Source organism: Odontomachus brunneus, unplaced genomic scaffold, assembly GCF_010583005.1.
Source record: "Odontomachus brunneus isolate Ranch 3 - 2012 unplaced genomic scaffold, Obru_v1 Obru_scaffold_035, whole genome shotgun sequence".
Taxonomy (NCBI): domain Eukaryota; kingdom Metazoa; phylum Arthropoda; class Insecta; order Hymenoptera; family Formicidae; genus Odontomachus; species Odontomachus brunneus.
The window spans coordinates 1,652,470-1,667,111 of NW_022639485.1; the positions used below are offsets into that span (position 1 = coordinate 1,652,470).

Sequence of the window (14,642 nt, forward strand, 5' to 3'; positions counted from 1 at the left end):
AAGAAAACAAAAAAAGGAGGGGGGGATAGAGAAGAGGCGAAGCAGGAGCGCGCCGTTAACTCGAATGATTAACCCCGCGCGCTTTCATGCGCGCCGGGGAAACTCGTCGTCACTTCGACTTTCTCCCTCTGCCTCCTCCACCCGGCACGTAGACGGCAATCTCTTTCCGATTTCCAAGGTGCTGGCGATCCATTGTCGCGGCGATATCGGTACGCGCCGCCGCTGTCACGGTGACACGATGACATCGGGACGCAAGGAACGCGCGTCGGCGTATTGCGCCGTCGGTGCCGTTTGAGAGAGCGCGTGCTCGAGAGCATGAACGAGTCGCATGAGGCACGTACGAACGGACGTGCGAGGTTCTGACGGACGGAAATTTGACGGACAGGCAATCGGCTGCGTCGCGGCTCGGTCGGGGGTGCGACGGTGACGTTGAGTAAATTTCAACCGGGTGTCATCTTGAGTAAGTCTTGTGTCACACAGCGTCACGTTGCGAGCGAACATCAGTGGCTATTGGTGCGTGCGCGTTTGTCTCTCTCTTTCTCTCTCATTTTGTGTTTGTTTGTGTGTGTGTGCGCGTGTGCTGCTGTGTGTACGCGCTGCGTGACGACACAGACGGATGGATCGAGCCGATCGCGCAGGGTGAACGCGCGATCGTCTCCATCGGAATCGTTTGTTCCGGGCCTGTTCTACCCCCGGTAAGTGAGCGAGCGCGCTCGCTCTTGTCGTCAACCTGTCGCTCTCCGAGGTAGTGAGCCTGCTGGGCCTCGCCGACGACGACGAGGTCCTCGCAGGCACGTCGGAGGAGAGCAGGAAACGCGCCTTGTGGCAGTTCTACTCCACGGGCATGCTCACCCACAGCCACAGCGACGGGGAGTTTCCGATTTATTCGCAGGGTGAGTGCGAAGAATAAATTCTGCCTTTGCCATTTCTTTGGTATACTTTTTTTTGAACGCTCGCAGCAAGATTCAATCTGTGTCGAGATTCTCCTTTCACACTAACCTTTAACCCTTTTGCTACCAATTTTGTTTTACTTTCATTTCATTAAATATGCATTAAAATAATGTAATGTTTTAGCTAAACACGAAGTTTTAGCGAAGAAATTAAAAGTTTTACGTTTGGTGCCAAAGCGACAGGGACACTGAGGTGTCTAATGTCCCACTGGGGTTTTTGACAGAGCATATTTGTCTCAATGGTAATAAGTAGAATGATAGCCGATGTGTGTTCTAAATGTAAAAAAAATTATTAAATGAGGTTATTATTAGTGGTGGAGAAAACATATGTTCTGTTGGTAGCGAAAAGGTTAAACAGCAAGGAGGAATTATGTGACATAAACAAAGTGGGGTTATCAATAACTCCAACATTTTTTTATCAATGTTTGTTAGGATCAATATTTCATGTGTATGGGAAAAATATAGATACACAATTTGTGGCGACGCGTCTCCATCCTGTAATTATTATAATATCCTTCCCGATTCAGTATCCAGCATCCGACTACTTCGTCGTGGCACTTGGGATATTCATTCGCGCTACTGACAGTCGTGCAGGAACGATTCGATAAGCAAAAGTGTCGATTAACGCGATGTTGAGTCGAGAGATATTTTAATTACTCGGCAAGAATGATAATTAACGACGCACCGGCGCATGTGGTCTGTTCTCTGTAGTTGACTACACCAGCTTGCATCAGTTTTCTTTTTCTCTTCTTCACAGCAAGTCGCAGTTATATGCCTATTTCTTTTTAAGCTTCGAAAGTGTACACTAGTTCAGCTACTAAGGCTGTTTTCCGAATTCCGCTGACAGTACTGACAGTACTGCTGCTGAAATCAGCGTATTTCACTCGTTCCGAAATCATCAGTAGACAGTGATAGTATAAAAAATTTTAATGCATTCGCAATACCATGCAGTGTTAGTAGAATGACGTAAACAATATAACCTATTTAAGAAAAGTGCATGAAGAGAGTGTGAAAATTATAAATAAATATAAATTTGTAATTATAGTAAACTCTTAGTGCCAATTTTTTTATTCAAAAAACTTTGACAACTTTGATAATTCCACGCTTCTTAATATTTTTTGAAATTTGGAAAACAATTGTTTGCTATAATATAAATTAAATATAGTATATGTTAAATCTTTAAGTTTACAATAGTTAATTTATGATAATTTTCATGATTTCTTTTCATTCTTAGTTTTATTTAATAATCGTCAAAGTTAATAATTATATTCTGATAATATTGCTTTATAATCATCTGGTAACAGAAATATATTTTGTATGTATTATTTCAACATTTTTATTAATATATATTTCACTAATAATATCGTTTATAATTTTCTTCACTTATTTTTTCACGTAATTCTTATTTAGTTTAGATTCTTATTTAGTTTATTTAATTTAGTTTAAACCGCCAGCCGCTATATATATTTACTGAACTTGCACATATCTCGGGAATATGTGTAGAATCAGTCAGAAGTCAGCAATTTCTTTGAACCTACTTTCGTCGAAAAGGCAATAACTGTTACTCTCTGGCAGCACGCTGAAAGCGCAATTTCGGAACGCAAGAATAGTATTGTCAGTACTTCCAACGCATTTCGGGAGACGCGACCAAAGAACAGACCTGCGACAAAGAAAAAAAAAGAATTACTTGAGAAAATTTATTTATGATATATAAAATTTGTTTTACAGAAATAAATTTTATATTCCTCAAATAAATGTTCAAATATCTCTTCTTAGTGTAAATGTCTCAATAATTGAACCTTGTCTCAATAATTAAAGCATTAAATATATGTATTCAATATTTCTAAAAAAAACCTTTGAAATTTTGTTAAAAGATATTTTTCTTTATGTGTGCTTATTTGTAATATTATTTAATAATTATTCAATTACTAAATCCGTATTGTACAGTAATTAGTACGTAATACATTTTTCAGTTCGATTACAAAAAAATTGGCATTATCTAATATATTTTTATTAAAATTATAATTGATACTTATTGATTATTTTATTTCTTATTGTTTCTCGATCGCTGACAAGTTTCATGTAAATATTAGTTTTCTTTGTGATTTCACTGATTATCTATTAATAAAAGTGCAAAATTGATCGTGCTTATTAGTTAGTTATTGAGACATTTACTTTATGGACGCGTTCTGTTACGCTCGCGAGCGTTGCGAACGTGTAACGGAACGCGCTCTATGTACACCCCGCGCGGGGGGGAGGGGGGCTGAGACGCAAGGGAAAGTACGCGAGATACCGAACAATCAAAGAAAGGGGCTTAGTCATCCCCACCACCGACCGCGGCGCGGTGCCACTCACCGGCTGTCACCAGTCGCCGCGGCTGATAACAATCAGCGCGTTCAAAACATTCAGGAGCCCTAAGCTGTCGCAAAAACTCATCTCCGCGTGCGTCGCGTACTCGCATATTCTTCTCATAACATTCCGGGCCGGCGAGCGGTAAGCACACACACGTGCGGTGCGTGTGTCGTCGCGTTAATCGCGTTACTTGTTCAAGCACATATCGAATCGGGGCCTCGCCGGCGTCGCGTTAATTTATTTAACACGCGTAGATATCGTTGATTGATTCGTGCCCCGCGCGAGTGTCAGTGTTAGTGCCACGAGGGAGCGGCCGGCAGCCGGGATGCTGAATTGGGAAACAGGCTGAGAGACGGAGGACGCCGAGGCAGCGGTACATCGTATATTACAAGGTTTGTGAATTCATTTATTATACGAGACGCGTCCGATTTTAATTGGAAAATTGCTGAGGGTAAGGAGATACCCTATTCGAAATTAAGATCGACGTTTGTAATTGATTATCATGTGCCGAAATAATCATCGTGAATTTGCGAATCCGGGATTATTCGGATTGATCTGTACTTTTACTTCGTGCAACAAGAATTATCGATCCAAACAGTCGAGTGACAGTTTATGATTATCGGCACGAATTGGCAATGATATCTTTTTTCCGAATAACCTTGCAAATTCCGTTCAACTTGAGAGAGCAATGAATCGCGAAATATAGTCTTACCTTGATGTTATCTTCAGTTATTGCTGTTTTCTCATGTCTTGAAGGAAAACTTGTTTTATTTAATACTCGATTTATTTAATGCTCGGTGATCTCGATATTTTACTCGCATGTAATCTTTTTTTTTCAGTAAACAATGTTATTATATTAATCGTGCAATTCATTTGGCTATAATATGTTATTTTCAAATGCATAACCGTATAATGTTGAAAAGCTCCTTTTACACGTTTCTTCCTGTCTTAAGCCACATTATTTAACACGTTTATAAGGCGTGTAAATTATAATTTAATACGTTTAAAAATGTGAAATAATGCGACTTAAAATGGTAAAAAACGTGTAAAAAGAGATTCAGCCAAAATAATACGCTTGAGTTTGTAGCGCTATCGCGCGCAATCATTGTCTAATTTTCTTTTAATTAATAACTCACAAATTTACGTGATTATATAGAGCAGTCCACGTAAAGTGTGACAATCTAAAAACTCTAAAAATATTTGTCGTATCAAAAAGTTATTCATGAGAAAGTTTCATGTATTCGAGAGATCTTTTTAACTATGTAAATAAAAATTTGTCTCTGCTCGTCTTCATAGCTTTTTTTTGTTTCTTTTACTTTATTAAATATTTGAATTTGATTGAAAACAGATAACGGAAAACAGTATATACTAGCGCGTGTACATGTACTGTGTTTATGTTTTTTCCTGTTAATATTAAGATCTTTGTTTTTGTTAGATCCAAAATATGGAAAAACATAAACACATTCATCGTACGTTAGACGTAAATAAAAGTGTAGTCAGTTTTAAGTATGAAATTTTTTATTTAATTTATGGTTTAATCACGTCAGTTTGAATATACTTTACTTTAAACTTTAAATGTTTATAATTTTGATAGAAGCATTTTTCAAAGAAATGTTTCAGATAAAATTAAGTTATCAGATAAACTTTTTGGTACGACAAATATTTTTAGAATTTTTGATGTCACACTTTACGTGGGCCATTTTGTATGTATATTTGCAAAATGATACAGGACTTTTTTGCTCAATTTGATCCAATATACAAGCATATAGGAGAATCGTTCTTCTTGAATTAATAACTCAAGATTTTATGTGCTTGTTTGCGAAGTAGTAGAGGGATTTCGCGTTCGTTTTTACCTAATCTACACTGAGAGGAATCAATATCTAAAAAATACAAAATATTTATTTCAGTGAATATTAATAACATATTTACTTAAATCTGAATTCTCTCATTTAAATAGAATAAACAATTGCTTTCATGAAAGATTTTCTTAAGCTTTGAAGAAAATGTGTATTTTCTTATATAAAAAATATTTTATATTAGTGCAAGTGTAAATATGTCATTACTTACTGAATAAATATTTACTATTTCTTAGACATTCTTTCTCTCATCAGAGGCACCTGTATTACATCAGACTGTATTGTAAGGCACTTGGCCCGCGGAAAAGCACATGCCAAGGAAAAGGGAAGCGACTTACGCCTCGATACTATAAAATCATTCAAAGGCCGCGGGCGCGATTGACAAACGGGATGACGACGTCGTCCTGTCGAAACTCAAGATGTCGTTTCCCGGTTAAGAATGAAAGGGTTTTTTAATACAACATGTCGAGCGACGTTGTATAAATAGCATTGGAATCGATAGTTATTACTGCGCCCTGCGATCGTTGCGCTTCGGCGAGTCACTGCGTCAACGATGAAAATCCATATCGTCTAAAAAACCATTCTCTTGCGCAGATAGAACAGGTACGTACGTCACACCTGCATTTATAGGGCCTATGTACTTCGTGCGCTGCGTGTGTACGGTATTCGCGCGACGACAGTGACGAGTAGATCGATTTTCGTCGCGTCGCCGACAACAAACAACGACGACAACGACGGCAATATCGGCGCTTTTTGGCGAGCGTTCGTCGCTGTTCGCGTTGTCCCACGATTTTTCGTCGAAGAAGGGAGAAAAAGGAGAGTAACGTTGTCTACGCGACCATCGGGCGCGCGTGTAATCGTCAACGACGTTGTGAATCAAGAAGCAGTGATAGTTGGTTGACAATTTGAAACGCAGGTGCGATAAACAATAAGATTGAGCGACGATTCAGAGACGCGGGCGCGCCTCTAAATATCCATAATTATTACACAGCTGGGGAATGTAATAGACTCTCGCTCCGTCGCGCATGGCACAATATGATCGTTATATTATAACATAATAGTTTGTATAATATATATGATGGATGTCGACGGCGCGCATGGACGCGAAGGCTTTTAACGTCACGCGAGCGGATCTCGTTATTCTGTGAAGGGCGATTAATCGTTAGAATGAGCGTGATTAATTGTGCCAAATTACTGGCGCACGTCAATTAAGGACGATGAAATAATCGACGGACGCGTCGAGAAACAATTGAGATAAGTGTTGGTCACGCGATATATACGCGCGTTTCGAACGTTCTGATGTATTGGCTATCGATACTTCCCCCCCCCCTCTCTCTCTCTCTTTTCCGCTCTCGCGCGCGTTTGCCACTTGAAAAACAATTCCTCTCGGCCGATCACTATTTTCACACCGCATGGAGAACCGAGCGGCCCGATTCTTTGTGTTTCGTTGGACAACGAGCACTGGAATAATTGATGATGCCTCGCGGTTATAGTCGTATTCAAACCTCTACAGAAAATCAATCGTCGTCACTCGACTATTTATACAACGGAATACAAAATAACGCGCCCCGCGGGAGTAATATCAGATTGGGAAAGATCTGTCATTTCTTTAATGAAATTTTCGTAGAGGATGTTTGGGTGTTGAAAGAAGAGCAAGTCTTCGCGTGAGATGTATCTGAAAAAGAAATACAAAATTGATATGATGTTTATTTTATTCGTAAAAATCTCGCACTGGTCAACAGATTTGTTGCGCAGGGAATTTCTCTTATGCATATATTGTTGTGTGCGTAGAATCCCCGAAAATAAACTTAGAATTTTCCCGATACGCAGTTTTTTTTTTTCGTAACGGGGGATTATCTGAGATTTAATATATTGTATATGGAACTTAATATGGAAGTAGAAAAATATTGATATTAATATATTGTATATTACGCGCAATTCAATCTAATTCTAAATTCTCTTTATATTGAAGTGATACATGCGCGCGTGGTGAGAATATTATAACTTTTTTTCCATATAAATTTTCCTCGATTTTATTATGTTTCTAATAGTACAGAAGTAGAGATACCGTCAATAGGAACCATCTTATTAAGGAACATAGAAATTTTTTGATAGCACATTTAAATTCTTAAAATATAAATAGCATATGCGAAATAAAATGGTGAAATAAATTACTGCAGAATATGTCGATTTGTTCCTTGGTTAGAAAATTTTGCAATAACTTCTACTGTAAAATTTTCTCCGTGTATCAATATTAAGTATCTTCCATAGAAAATTTCTTCATTTAAACAATATATTTGTCTATAAAATTTTAAGCACTAGATATCATAAAAATTGGTCTAATATTTTTAATTTTTAAGAGAGACACATCATAAGCCAAATTCGATAGAAAATCACTAGTTTTGGGCAAATCATGTACATTGAGAGAAAAAAATATCTGAAAAATAAAAAAATATTTATTCGGTGTATACTAATGACATATTTACTTAAATCTGAATTTTTTGCTTAAATAGAATAAAAATTTCTGAAAAGTATACGTTTGCGTAGTTGTTTTAAGAAATTATGTATTCTCTCTTTGAAAGACATTCTTTTGCAATGCAAAAATATGTATATTAGTACAAGTGAATATGTTGTCAGTCGTCATTTATTTTTTAGATATATTTTTTCTCTTAGAGTATATGCATATTTAAAGAAAATTAAATTTCCTTGATATCTAAAAGTCACATCATATGGGAAACTTTGGGTAATGGAAGCAAATCTGCATTTTTTAATTCAGTATAAAATATTATTAAAAGGATCACACAATTTCATCCATGTGACAAGAAAAATGTAGCCCGTTGTTATCGAATAAGGCGCTGAGTAGGACTTTAATTTCCTTTAAAATTGGAGAATTTCGTTTCCTAATTTCTCTGACGAACATCATGAATTTTTTGCGATAGAAATGGTAGTAATTAAGAGGTGAAGGTTCGAGTGTGTGTTCTCGGCGCAATGGGAAGCGTCCGATTTTTCGGTGAACTCTCGAGGCGTTTCTTCCGCCGCTCTTCAAATCGCTCCACTCAGCCGAGATGGACAAGACGAATCTCCGGGGAGACGGCGACGTATCGGCGGTGTCGGTGCGCGGTACGTGAGAAAGTATGTATGAGAAAAGTTGCAGATGCCATCCCGGCGTAGAGTTGCATCCGGGATCTCCGATAAATCGCGCGCTGCGCACACCGCACGCCCGGCCGAGCCGAAAAGAAAAGCAATTTGCATTTCGTTTTCCATGTCATTTCGTCTCTAGCTGCGAGGCGCTAGTTTGGCAGCTATAGCTTCGCGTTTCGCTGCTCTCGACGGAATTCCGATTTCTTCTTCATAGAAACGCGCGTCGCGGTGCAGCTGTAGCACGATGAGAGGAGGGAAGGAAAGGGGAGGAGAACGGTTTCGGGAGAATGGTTCCGCACAATTTCCACGCGTCGCAGGAGGTGAAATGCAAAGGAATTCGTCCTTAAGCTCGATACTTCCCTCGCGGTGACTTTCCATACGGAGACGATCACCCCGGTGAAAATGTGTCGTACATCGTCGGTCGAAATAATGGCGTCCTATACGGTCGCCGTCATCGTCGTCGCCCGTCGTTTTCCATCTTCTCTTTTATCGGCTGGGACTTTGTAAGGAAATCGGGACAACGTCGAGTCGTTCAGTCGTAGACAGATAGGTAGATTCCTCAAGTCAGAGTCAGGCCATTGCCCGCCATTTATAGGGAAGAAGTGAGTGAGTAAAAGAGAAAAGTTGCAGCGTCACTTTAGTCATCTGAGTCTTACAGCTTCTCTCTCACTCTCACGCACATCTTTCCTAAAATCGGCCGGCAGAATGCGGGTTAATCAGGAATCATCGTGCTCTGTCCTAATTCTGACCAGAAGAATTCTAGATAGAGAGAGAATGAGAGGGAGAGAAACGAATCGATGCTGCCATTTTCTGTAACACTCGATCGCGCTGCTACGGATACTACTTTTTTTCTTGTCACCCTTCCGACAATTGTCCGGTGCTCGGATGCGGATGGTAGCGCGAGGGTGGCCTGACGGAGTAAGAAGTCGCAAGCACGTTTATGCTCGTAGCAGACTAAGGCTTGAAAATTGAGAATTGCGGATTGAAGATTAAATTTCGACGAATCAACAAAATTCGGTCTTGGCCTGCTTTGTTCCAATTGATAAAATTTCAATTTTCACTCCACAATCTTTAATATTCAATCCCTAGTCTGATACACGCTTTAGAATATCATACACACACATACACACACACACATACACACACACACACACACACACACACACACACACACACACCGTCGGCCGTCATGCTCGCACTCCACCGTAACTCTCAGGCGGCAAAGTTGAGCTGACAAATCACGAGGTGCTGATAAAGGGGCCACTTTGGCCCCTCTCGCTCCTCTTCTCTCTTACCCTGCACTGACCGTTCCGATTCGCCGGCCAAAGAACCACGAGACGGCTGAGAGATTTGCGGGCATTCATGACGAGGGCGCCGGCACTGGGGACGCGGAGACGTACGTACAAATAGAGACCCGGACTGCCTTTTCTTTTTTTCATCATAAATCTTCCTCTATTCTGCCGCGGTGACGGTGGCGCGGTACCGTCCCCGGCCGCGAAGGATCGAAGGGTAACAGGAACACGCGTTCATCATGTCCACCTATTGTGGAGCGATCTCTCGCGTGTCCGTCGGAGAAACGAGAGTCGTTTCGCTTAAGAATGTGTACTCATGGAAACAAGTCCGGGTAATAAAACAACATTACGGAGATACTGTAATGAGAAGACCGGCGAGGAATGTTCTCGGGTCTACTTACCCCCTTTCCCCTTCTCCGGCTATCATTCTACTGGGAATATTTCTTTTACCCGTTTTTCGCGCGCGCTCGCGTGTCACGTTCTTATTAAATTTATAAAGTTCAAATTTAGAAAGTTAGCAACAACTCAAAATAAAGAAAATGTTAATATTTTCAAAACGTCTGGTTCTCTCTTCTCGAAGTCTAAGATTGTTAAAAAAAGAATAATAAAATTAGACACAACTACTCTCCGGCGTTGGGCATTAATAGATGGAAATGTTAAGTTGGCTAAAATGATCGACAAATCATCAATTAAAATTGACTAATCGCCAAACAAATCGCGAATGACTTCATCGATTTATAAATTAATTATTATTTTAAACATTGACTTGATCGATTATACACTTATTAATTACTAATTCCGTCAGTCGGTTAAGCTAATCATAAATCATCATATATGATGATTGATTTATTTCGATGATTGATTTGCCGATTATTTCAGCCGAAGAAAGTTTTTATCGACTAATGCCCAACACTGTTGTTCTTGGTTGTTGAACTGCGCTCACTCTTGTAGATCCACTTTATTTATTCATTTATTATCCGCTTAGTCACTTACTGGTTTTCCTTCCATAGAAATTTCCGTCGAGGCAGATCTAGGCGTTTCGGTGGGCGCTGAAATGTTAATCGCGAGCGAGGGCAGCTTCTCCGCGATGTTCTCGCGCGATAATAAGAGACTACTTCTCTCGAAGAAGCTACGAAGGACGCGATTCGTCGTGCTCGTGGACTTAATTGAAATCCATTCCGTCGGCCGGCTTCCTCGCTGGCGCGACATAAACGCATCAACGCGCGATTACGAGGTTGCCTCACGCGTCGAGCGGAGCGATATTATGTCTCGCGAGTAGGAATGAAATTTCGCGCAGTCACTTACGGCGGACGTGGGGTCTTAGGTCGCCGGCCGAAACTCGCCTTTGTTATTTCCGCGTGCGTCGGCAGCAAATTGAGTCAGAACTGCTGTCGGCAGTGAGGAGAAGAGCGCATTAGCGGCTGGATAAAATGTGCACGTCGCGGCAGGCATGCGTGTTAAATAGACGATCGAGAGAGCGGCACTAAATATATTACGAGTATTTTGGTATTCTCTCGCTGGTCACTCCGCTGTGCACTATCATTTTAATACGGAGCTGGTGCCGCGGTGGCTTCGGAGGATCGGCGGCACCCGGGACTTGTACGGTCGAGAACGAAAAACGGTTTGAACACTTCTTTCCCAGTGAAGTTAGCAATCCATTCAGCTGTCATACCTGGGAATCATTGCTCACGCATCTGCGCGAGCAATCGGTTGTGACAGCAGTCGAAATGTCAATATGTGGCGCGAAAGTAAATTTTATCAAAGCAACGTGAAAACATATCTTAGTACATCCAAGAGTATTCTGGGTTGCAACAGCCTAAAAGGAAAAATATCTAAAAATTAGTAAATATTTATTTAGTGGGTATTAAAACAACATGTTTACTTATAAATCTAAATTCTTTTATTTAAATAAAATAAATACTTGCTTTTATGAAAAACACTAAGATTTTTTAAGATTTCAAGAAAATATATATTTTCTTATTTGAAAAATATTTTATATTAGCATAAGTAAATATATATGCTGTTTACCCATCAAGTAAATATTGTATTTGCTATTTCTTTGATATTTCTTCTGTTAGTGTATAAGTGTAAATCCTTTTAGGATTCTTGGAGGATTCTGCTAAGAATGAGATTACACTTTTTTGGAGTGATATAAGTTGAAGGAATTCTTAGGAACACGCATATGTATGCGCGTCCATAGCATTCAAGAGGTCAACGATTGCCAAACTTTCTTTCGGTGAGCTTCGTAACGTATCCAATACCTAAAAAGATTTAGAATCCTCTAAATCCTAGAGGATTTTACTTTTATATACGGCCTCAAGAGGATTCCTCTAACAGTAAGAATATTTTACTAAATTATATATCAAAGATTCTGAAAGTATGCACGAAATTACGAGAAATATAAGGCCTATAAAATTATCGTTAGATGTTAGGGCGAATAAGATTGAAGGTAGGATAATGATGTTTGATAATGTTAGATATACGCACCGAATATTTTTCCGAATTTTCAACGTAAGCGGTATATCCACCTTTCACGTTAAACCGACTCTGAATCGCATTTATTATTTAATTAATTTAATTAACTACCCACTTTTATTAATCCCATTTATTATTTAATTAATTTAATTGACTACCCATTTTTATTAATCCCAATCTAATTGAAAATATTTTAAACATAATATTTTTAAAATTAGAAGAAGAATTCCGCATTCATTCAGATTCAAAGGGAAAAAGTTGATAATAAAAGTTAAAATCTGGTAAATTTCCGATTGATAGTTCACCTTCATTAGAAGAGAAACACTCATTCAATAAAAGTTTTCGCTTAGAATATGGAATTGCAGGAAATATCACTTTGCAACTAGAATTATTTTTTCTTTTTGGTGTAGAGAGAATTTGTTTCTTAGTAATTCTCAAGAGATACATCTCCCCATCGGTTACGGGAGATGCGTCTTGAAGTTTCTCGGGGAAACGTGCCGCGAGTTTTAATCACCGAGACTGTCTGAATTTCCTCGCGACACCGAGCGAGACGACGAAAATATTTTGCCGTGCGAAACGCAATCTCGCGCGTGAAGCGCGCGGAAAACGCAACGTCAAGCATCACGCCTTGGCCGGACGTCAATTCGCATCTTTTTCATAATTAACAGCAAACGAACGCGGTAATGGGTTTCGATGGAGACGTTACCCACACGTCGCGGGTACCCCGAGATAAACGAGATAAACGGCGATGATTCTCCGTGAATCTCCAGAGAGGAGGAGCGTGCTAAGCGCACAGGGGCACTCGAGTCGCGCTCAAATTACCGGGTACCCCGCGAACCATCTGGTCAGCCGGAAAGGAGATTAATTTAATTTGCATTTAATCAGCGCGCAATCTCCAGTATGAATATTCAAAGCACACCCGCCTTCTCCTCCCACCAGCCCTCTCTCCCTCGTCTTTCTGCGCCGCGACGTTTTTCCCGCTCTTACGATCGACAAAACGCGGCTTCCGCGCGCTAATATTCATCGGCGTGCACATTTTGTTATCGTGTTCGCTTTTCTTGCCGTTCCTTCGTTCGCTCGGCACTCCATTCGCCCGTGGCTACCCGAAGTCGAAGTTTTGGATGTTGGGATAAAACACCCAGTTATGAAAACTCCTTTAGTCATTGGCACTCTAGAAAAACTTGGTTTTTTATGACCAACGACAAATGTTCATAGTTGTGAAGTCCATCATAGGGCGCAGGCAAGAGATTTAACTGCAATGTTAGTCATAAGGAGTACCATGTTATTACCATTTTTATCTGAAGTGTCTATGACTAAGAGAGTAACTAGAGGGGAAAACTAAAAGGGGCTAAGCGGATAATTAAGGAGTGTCCATAACGAAGGGAATGTCAACGACTGAGTAGTTTACTTTATCCTCGATTTCGATATTTCATTTAACGTCTATTTTAAGGTCTACAAATCCTGCTGCCACACACACATACACATAAATTACGCGCAACAGAGTAACTGCTTGGTTTTTGCCGTCCATCTGCTGGCGTGTACCATGTTAGCAAGCTCTGTCAGAGCGGCGATTTGGCAAGATGGTCAGATAGAGCGGATTCTATGTGAGATTTGTAGACCTAGCGTCAAAAATTTATAACTGACTCTGCTTATAATCTCTGCTTGCTCAGATTAGATTACTTATCTGGGATAAATAGAACTTTAGTTTCTTTATATATTAACTGTCATCAGAAAGAATGTTTAAGAGACATCCATGCATTCTATTTCGTTCTCTTGAAATCTTTGTAATATCTTCAGAGTTTTTTTCGTTGGCTGTTATTAAATCTCAATATTCCACAGAATCATGAGAGATATATTATAAGGTTTGAGAAATTATGAAAATATAACAAAAAAGGAAAAACAAAATTGATCAAAATGCATTTTTTAAATAACGAGTTAAACATATATTGATTCTTCAAAATATACAGATGTTAGGAAGTTCAGGTCAAAAGAGAAGTTAAAATTTTGACTCGGATTTTACGCTCGCGTTCATGGCTGTATGATCGACCGACGGGATTATAAATTCGTACTGTGTGACGGGCGAGCGCAATTCCGAGGGCTGGTCAAAGGTGCGTGATTGCGCCGTATTTCTGCGGGGCAAAAACACGCGGTATTTCTCTTTTAGCGCGGCGCTGCGCGTTTTCACGCGGTTCTATGCAGTCTACGTAACGGCGCGGGTTGATAAAGTTATTGTTCCCTTTGCACGGCGCGCTTCTCCCTTTGCGCGCGCGCATTCGACGGCGTGCGATAAAATACAATCGGAGAAATTGACATTGCGAGCGTCCCGCGCGCTCTCCGCGCGGGAGAAACTTCTTTAATCTCCGCGAGCGTAATAAGCCGCGACGATAAAAGCCGCAATTCCTTGTGCACTCTGATACGTACCTAAAGAGAGAGAAAGAAAAAAAAATGACCCGCGGCCATTCGTAGTTGGCTGCAACTCACTCCGAGCGTTGGGATCAAAAGGAAAAAAAAGAGAAGAAAATAAGCGGGCAACTTTGTCGTGTTCGTTTTCGCCCCAGGGCCGGGTTGCGCCTTCG

General features: G+C 40.1%; 1 protein-coding gene across 1 annotated transcript in view; it reads left to right on the top strand.

The window, feature by feature from the left end:
• The first annotated feature begins 206 nt into the window (after positions 1-206).
• LOC116843773 (phosphatase and actin regulator 1) overlaps positions 207-14,642 on the top strand; it is a 514,963-nt gene continuing 500,527 nt past the window's right edge. Inside the window, exon 1 of the mRNA XM_032814528.1 lies at positions 207-893. Coding sequence (XP_032670419.1) covers positions 845-893 — 49 coding nt within the window. The 5' untranslated portion in view covers positions 207-844. The remainder of the gene's footprint in view (positions 894-14,642) is intronic.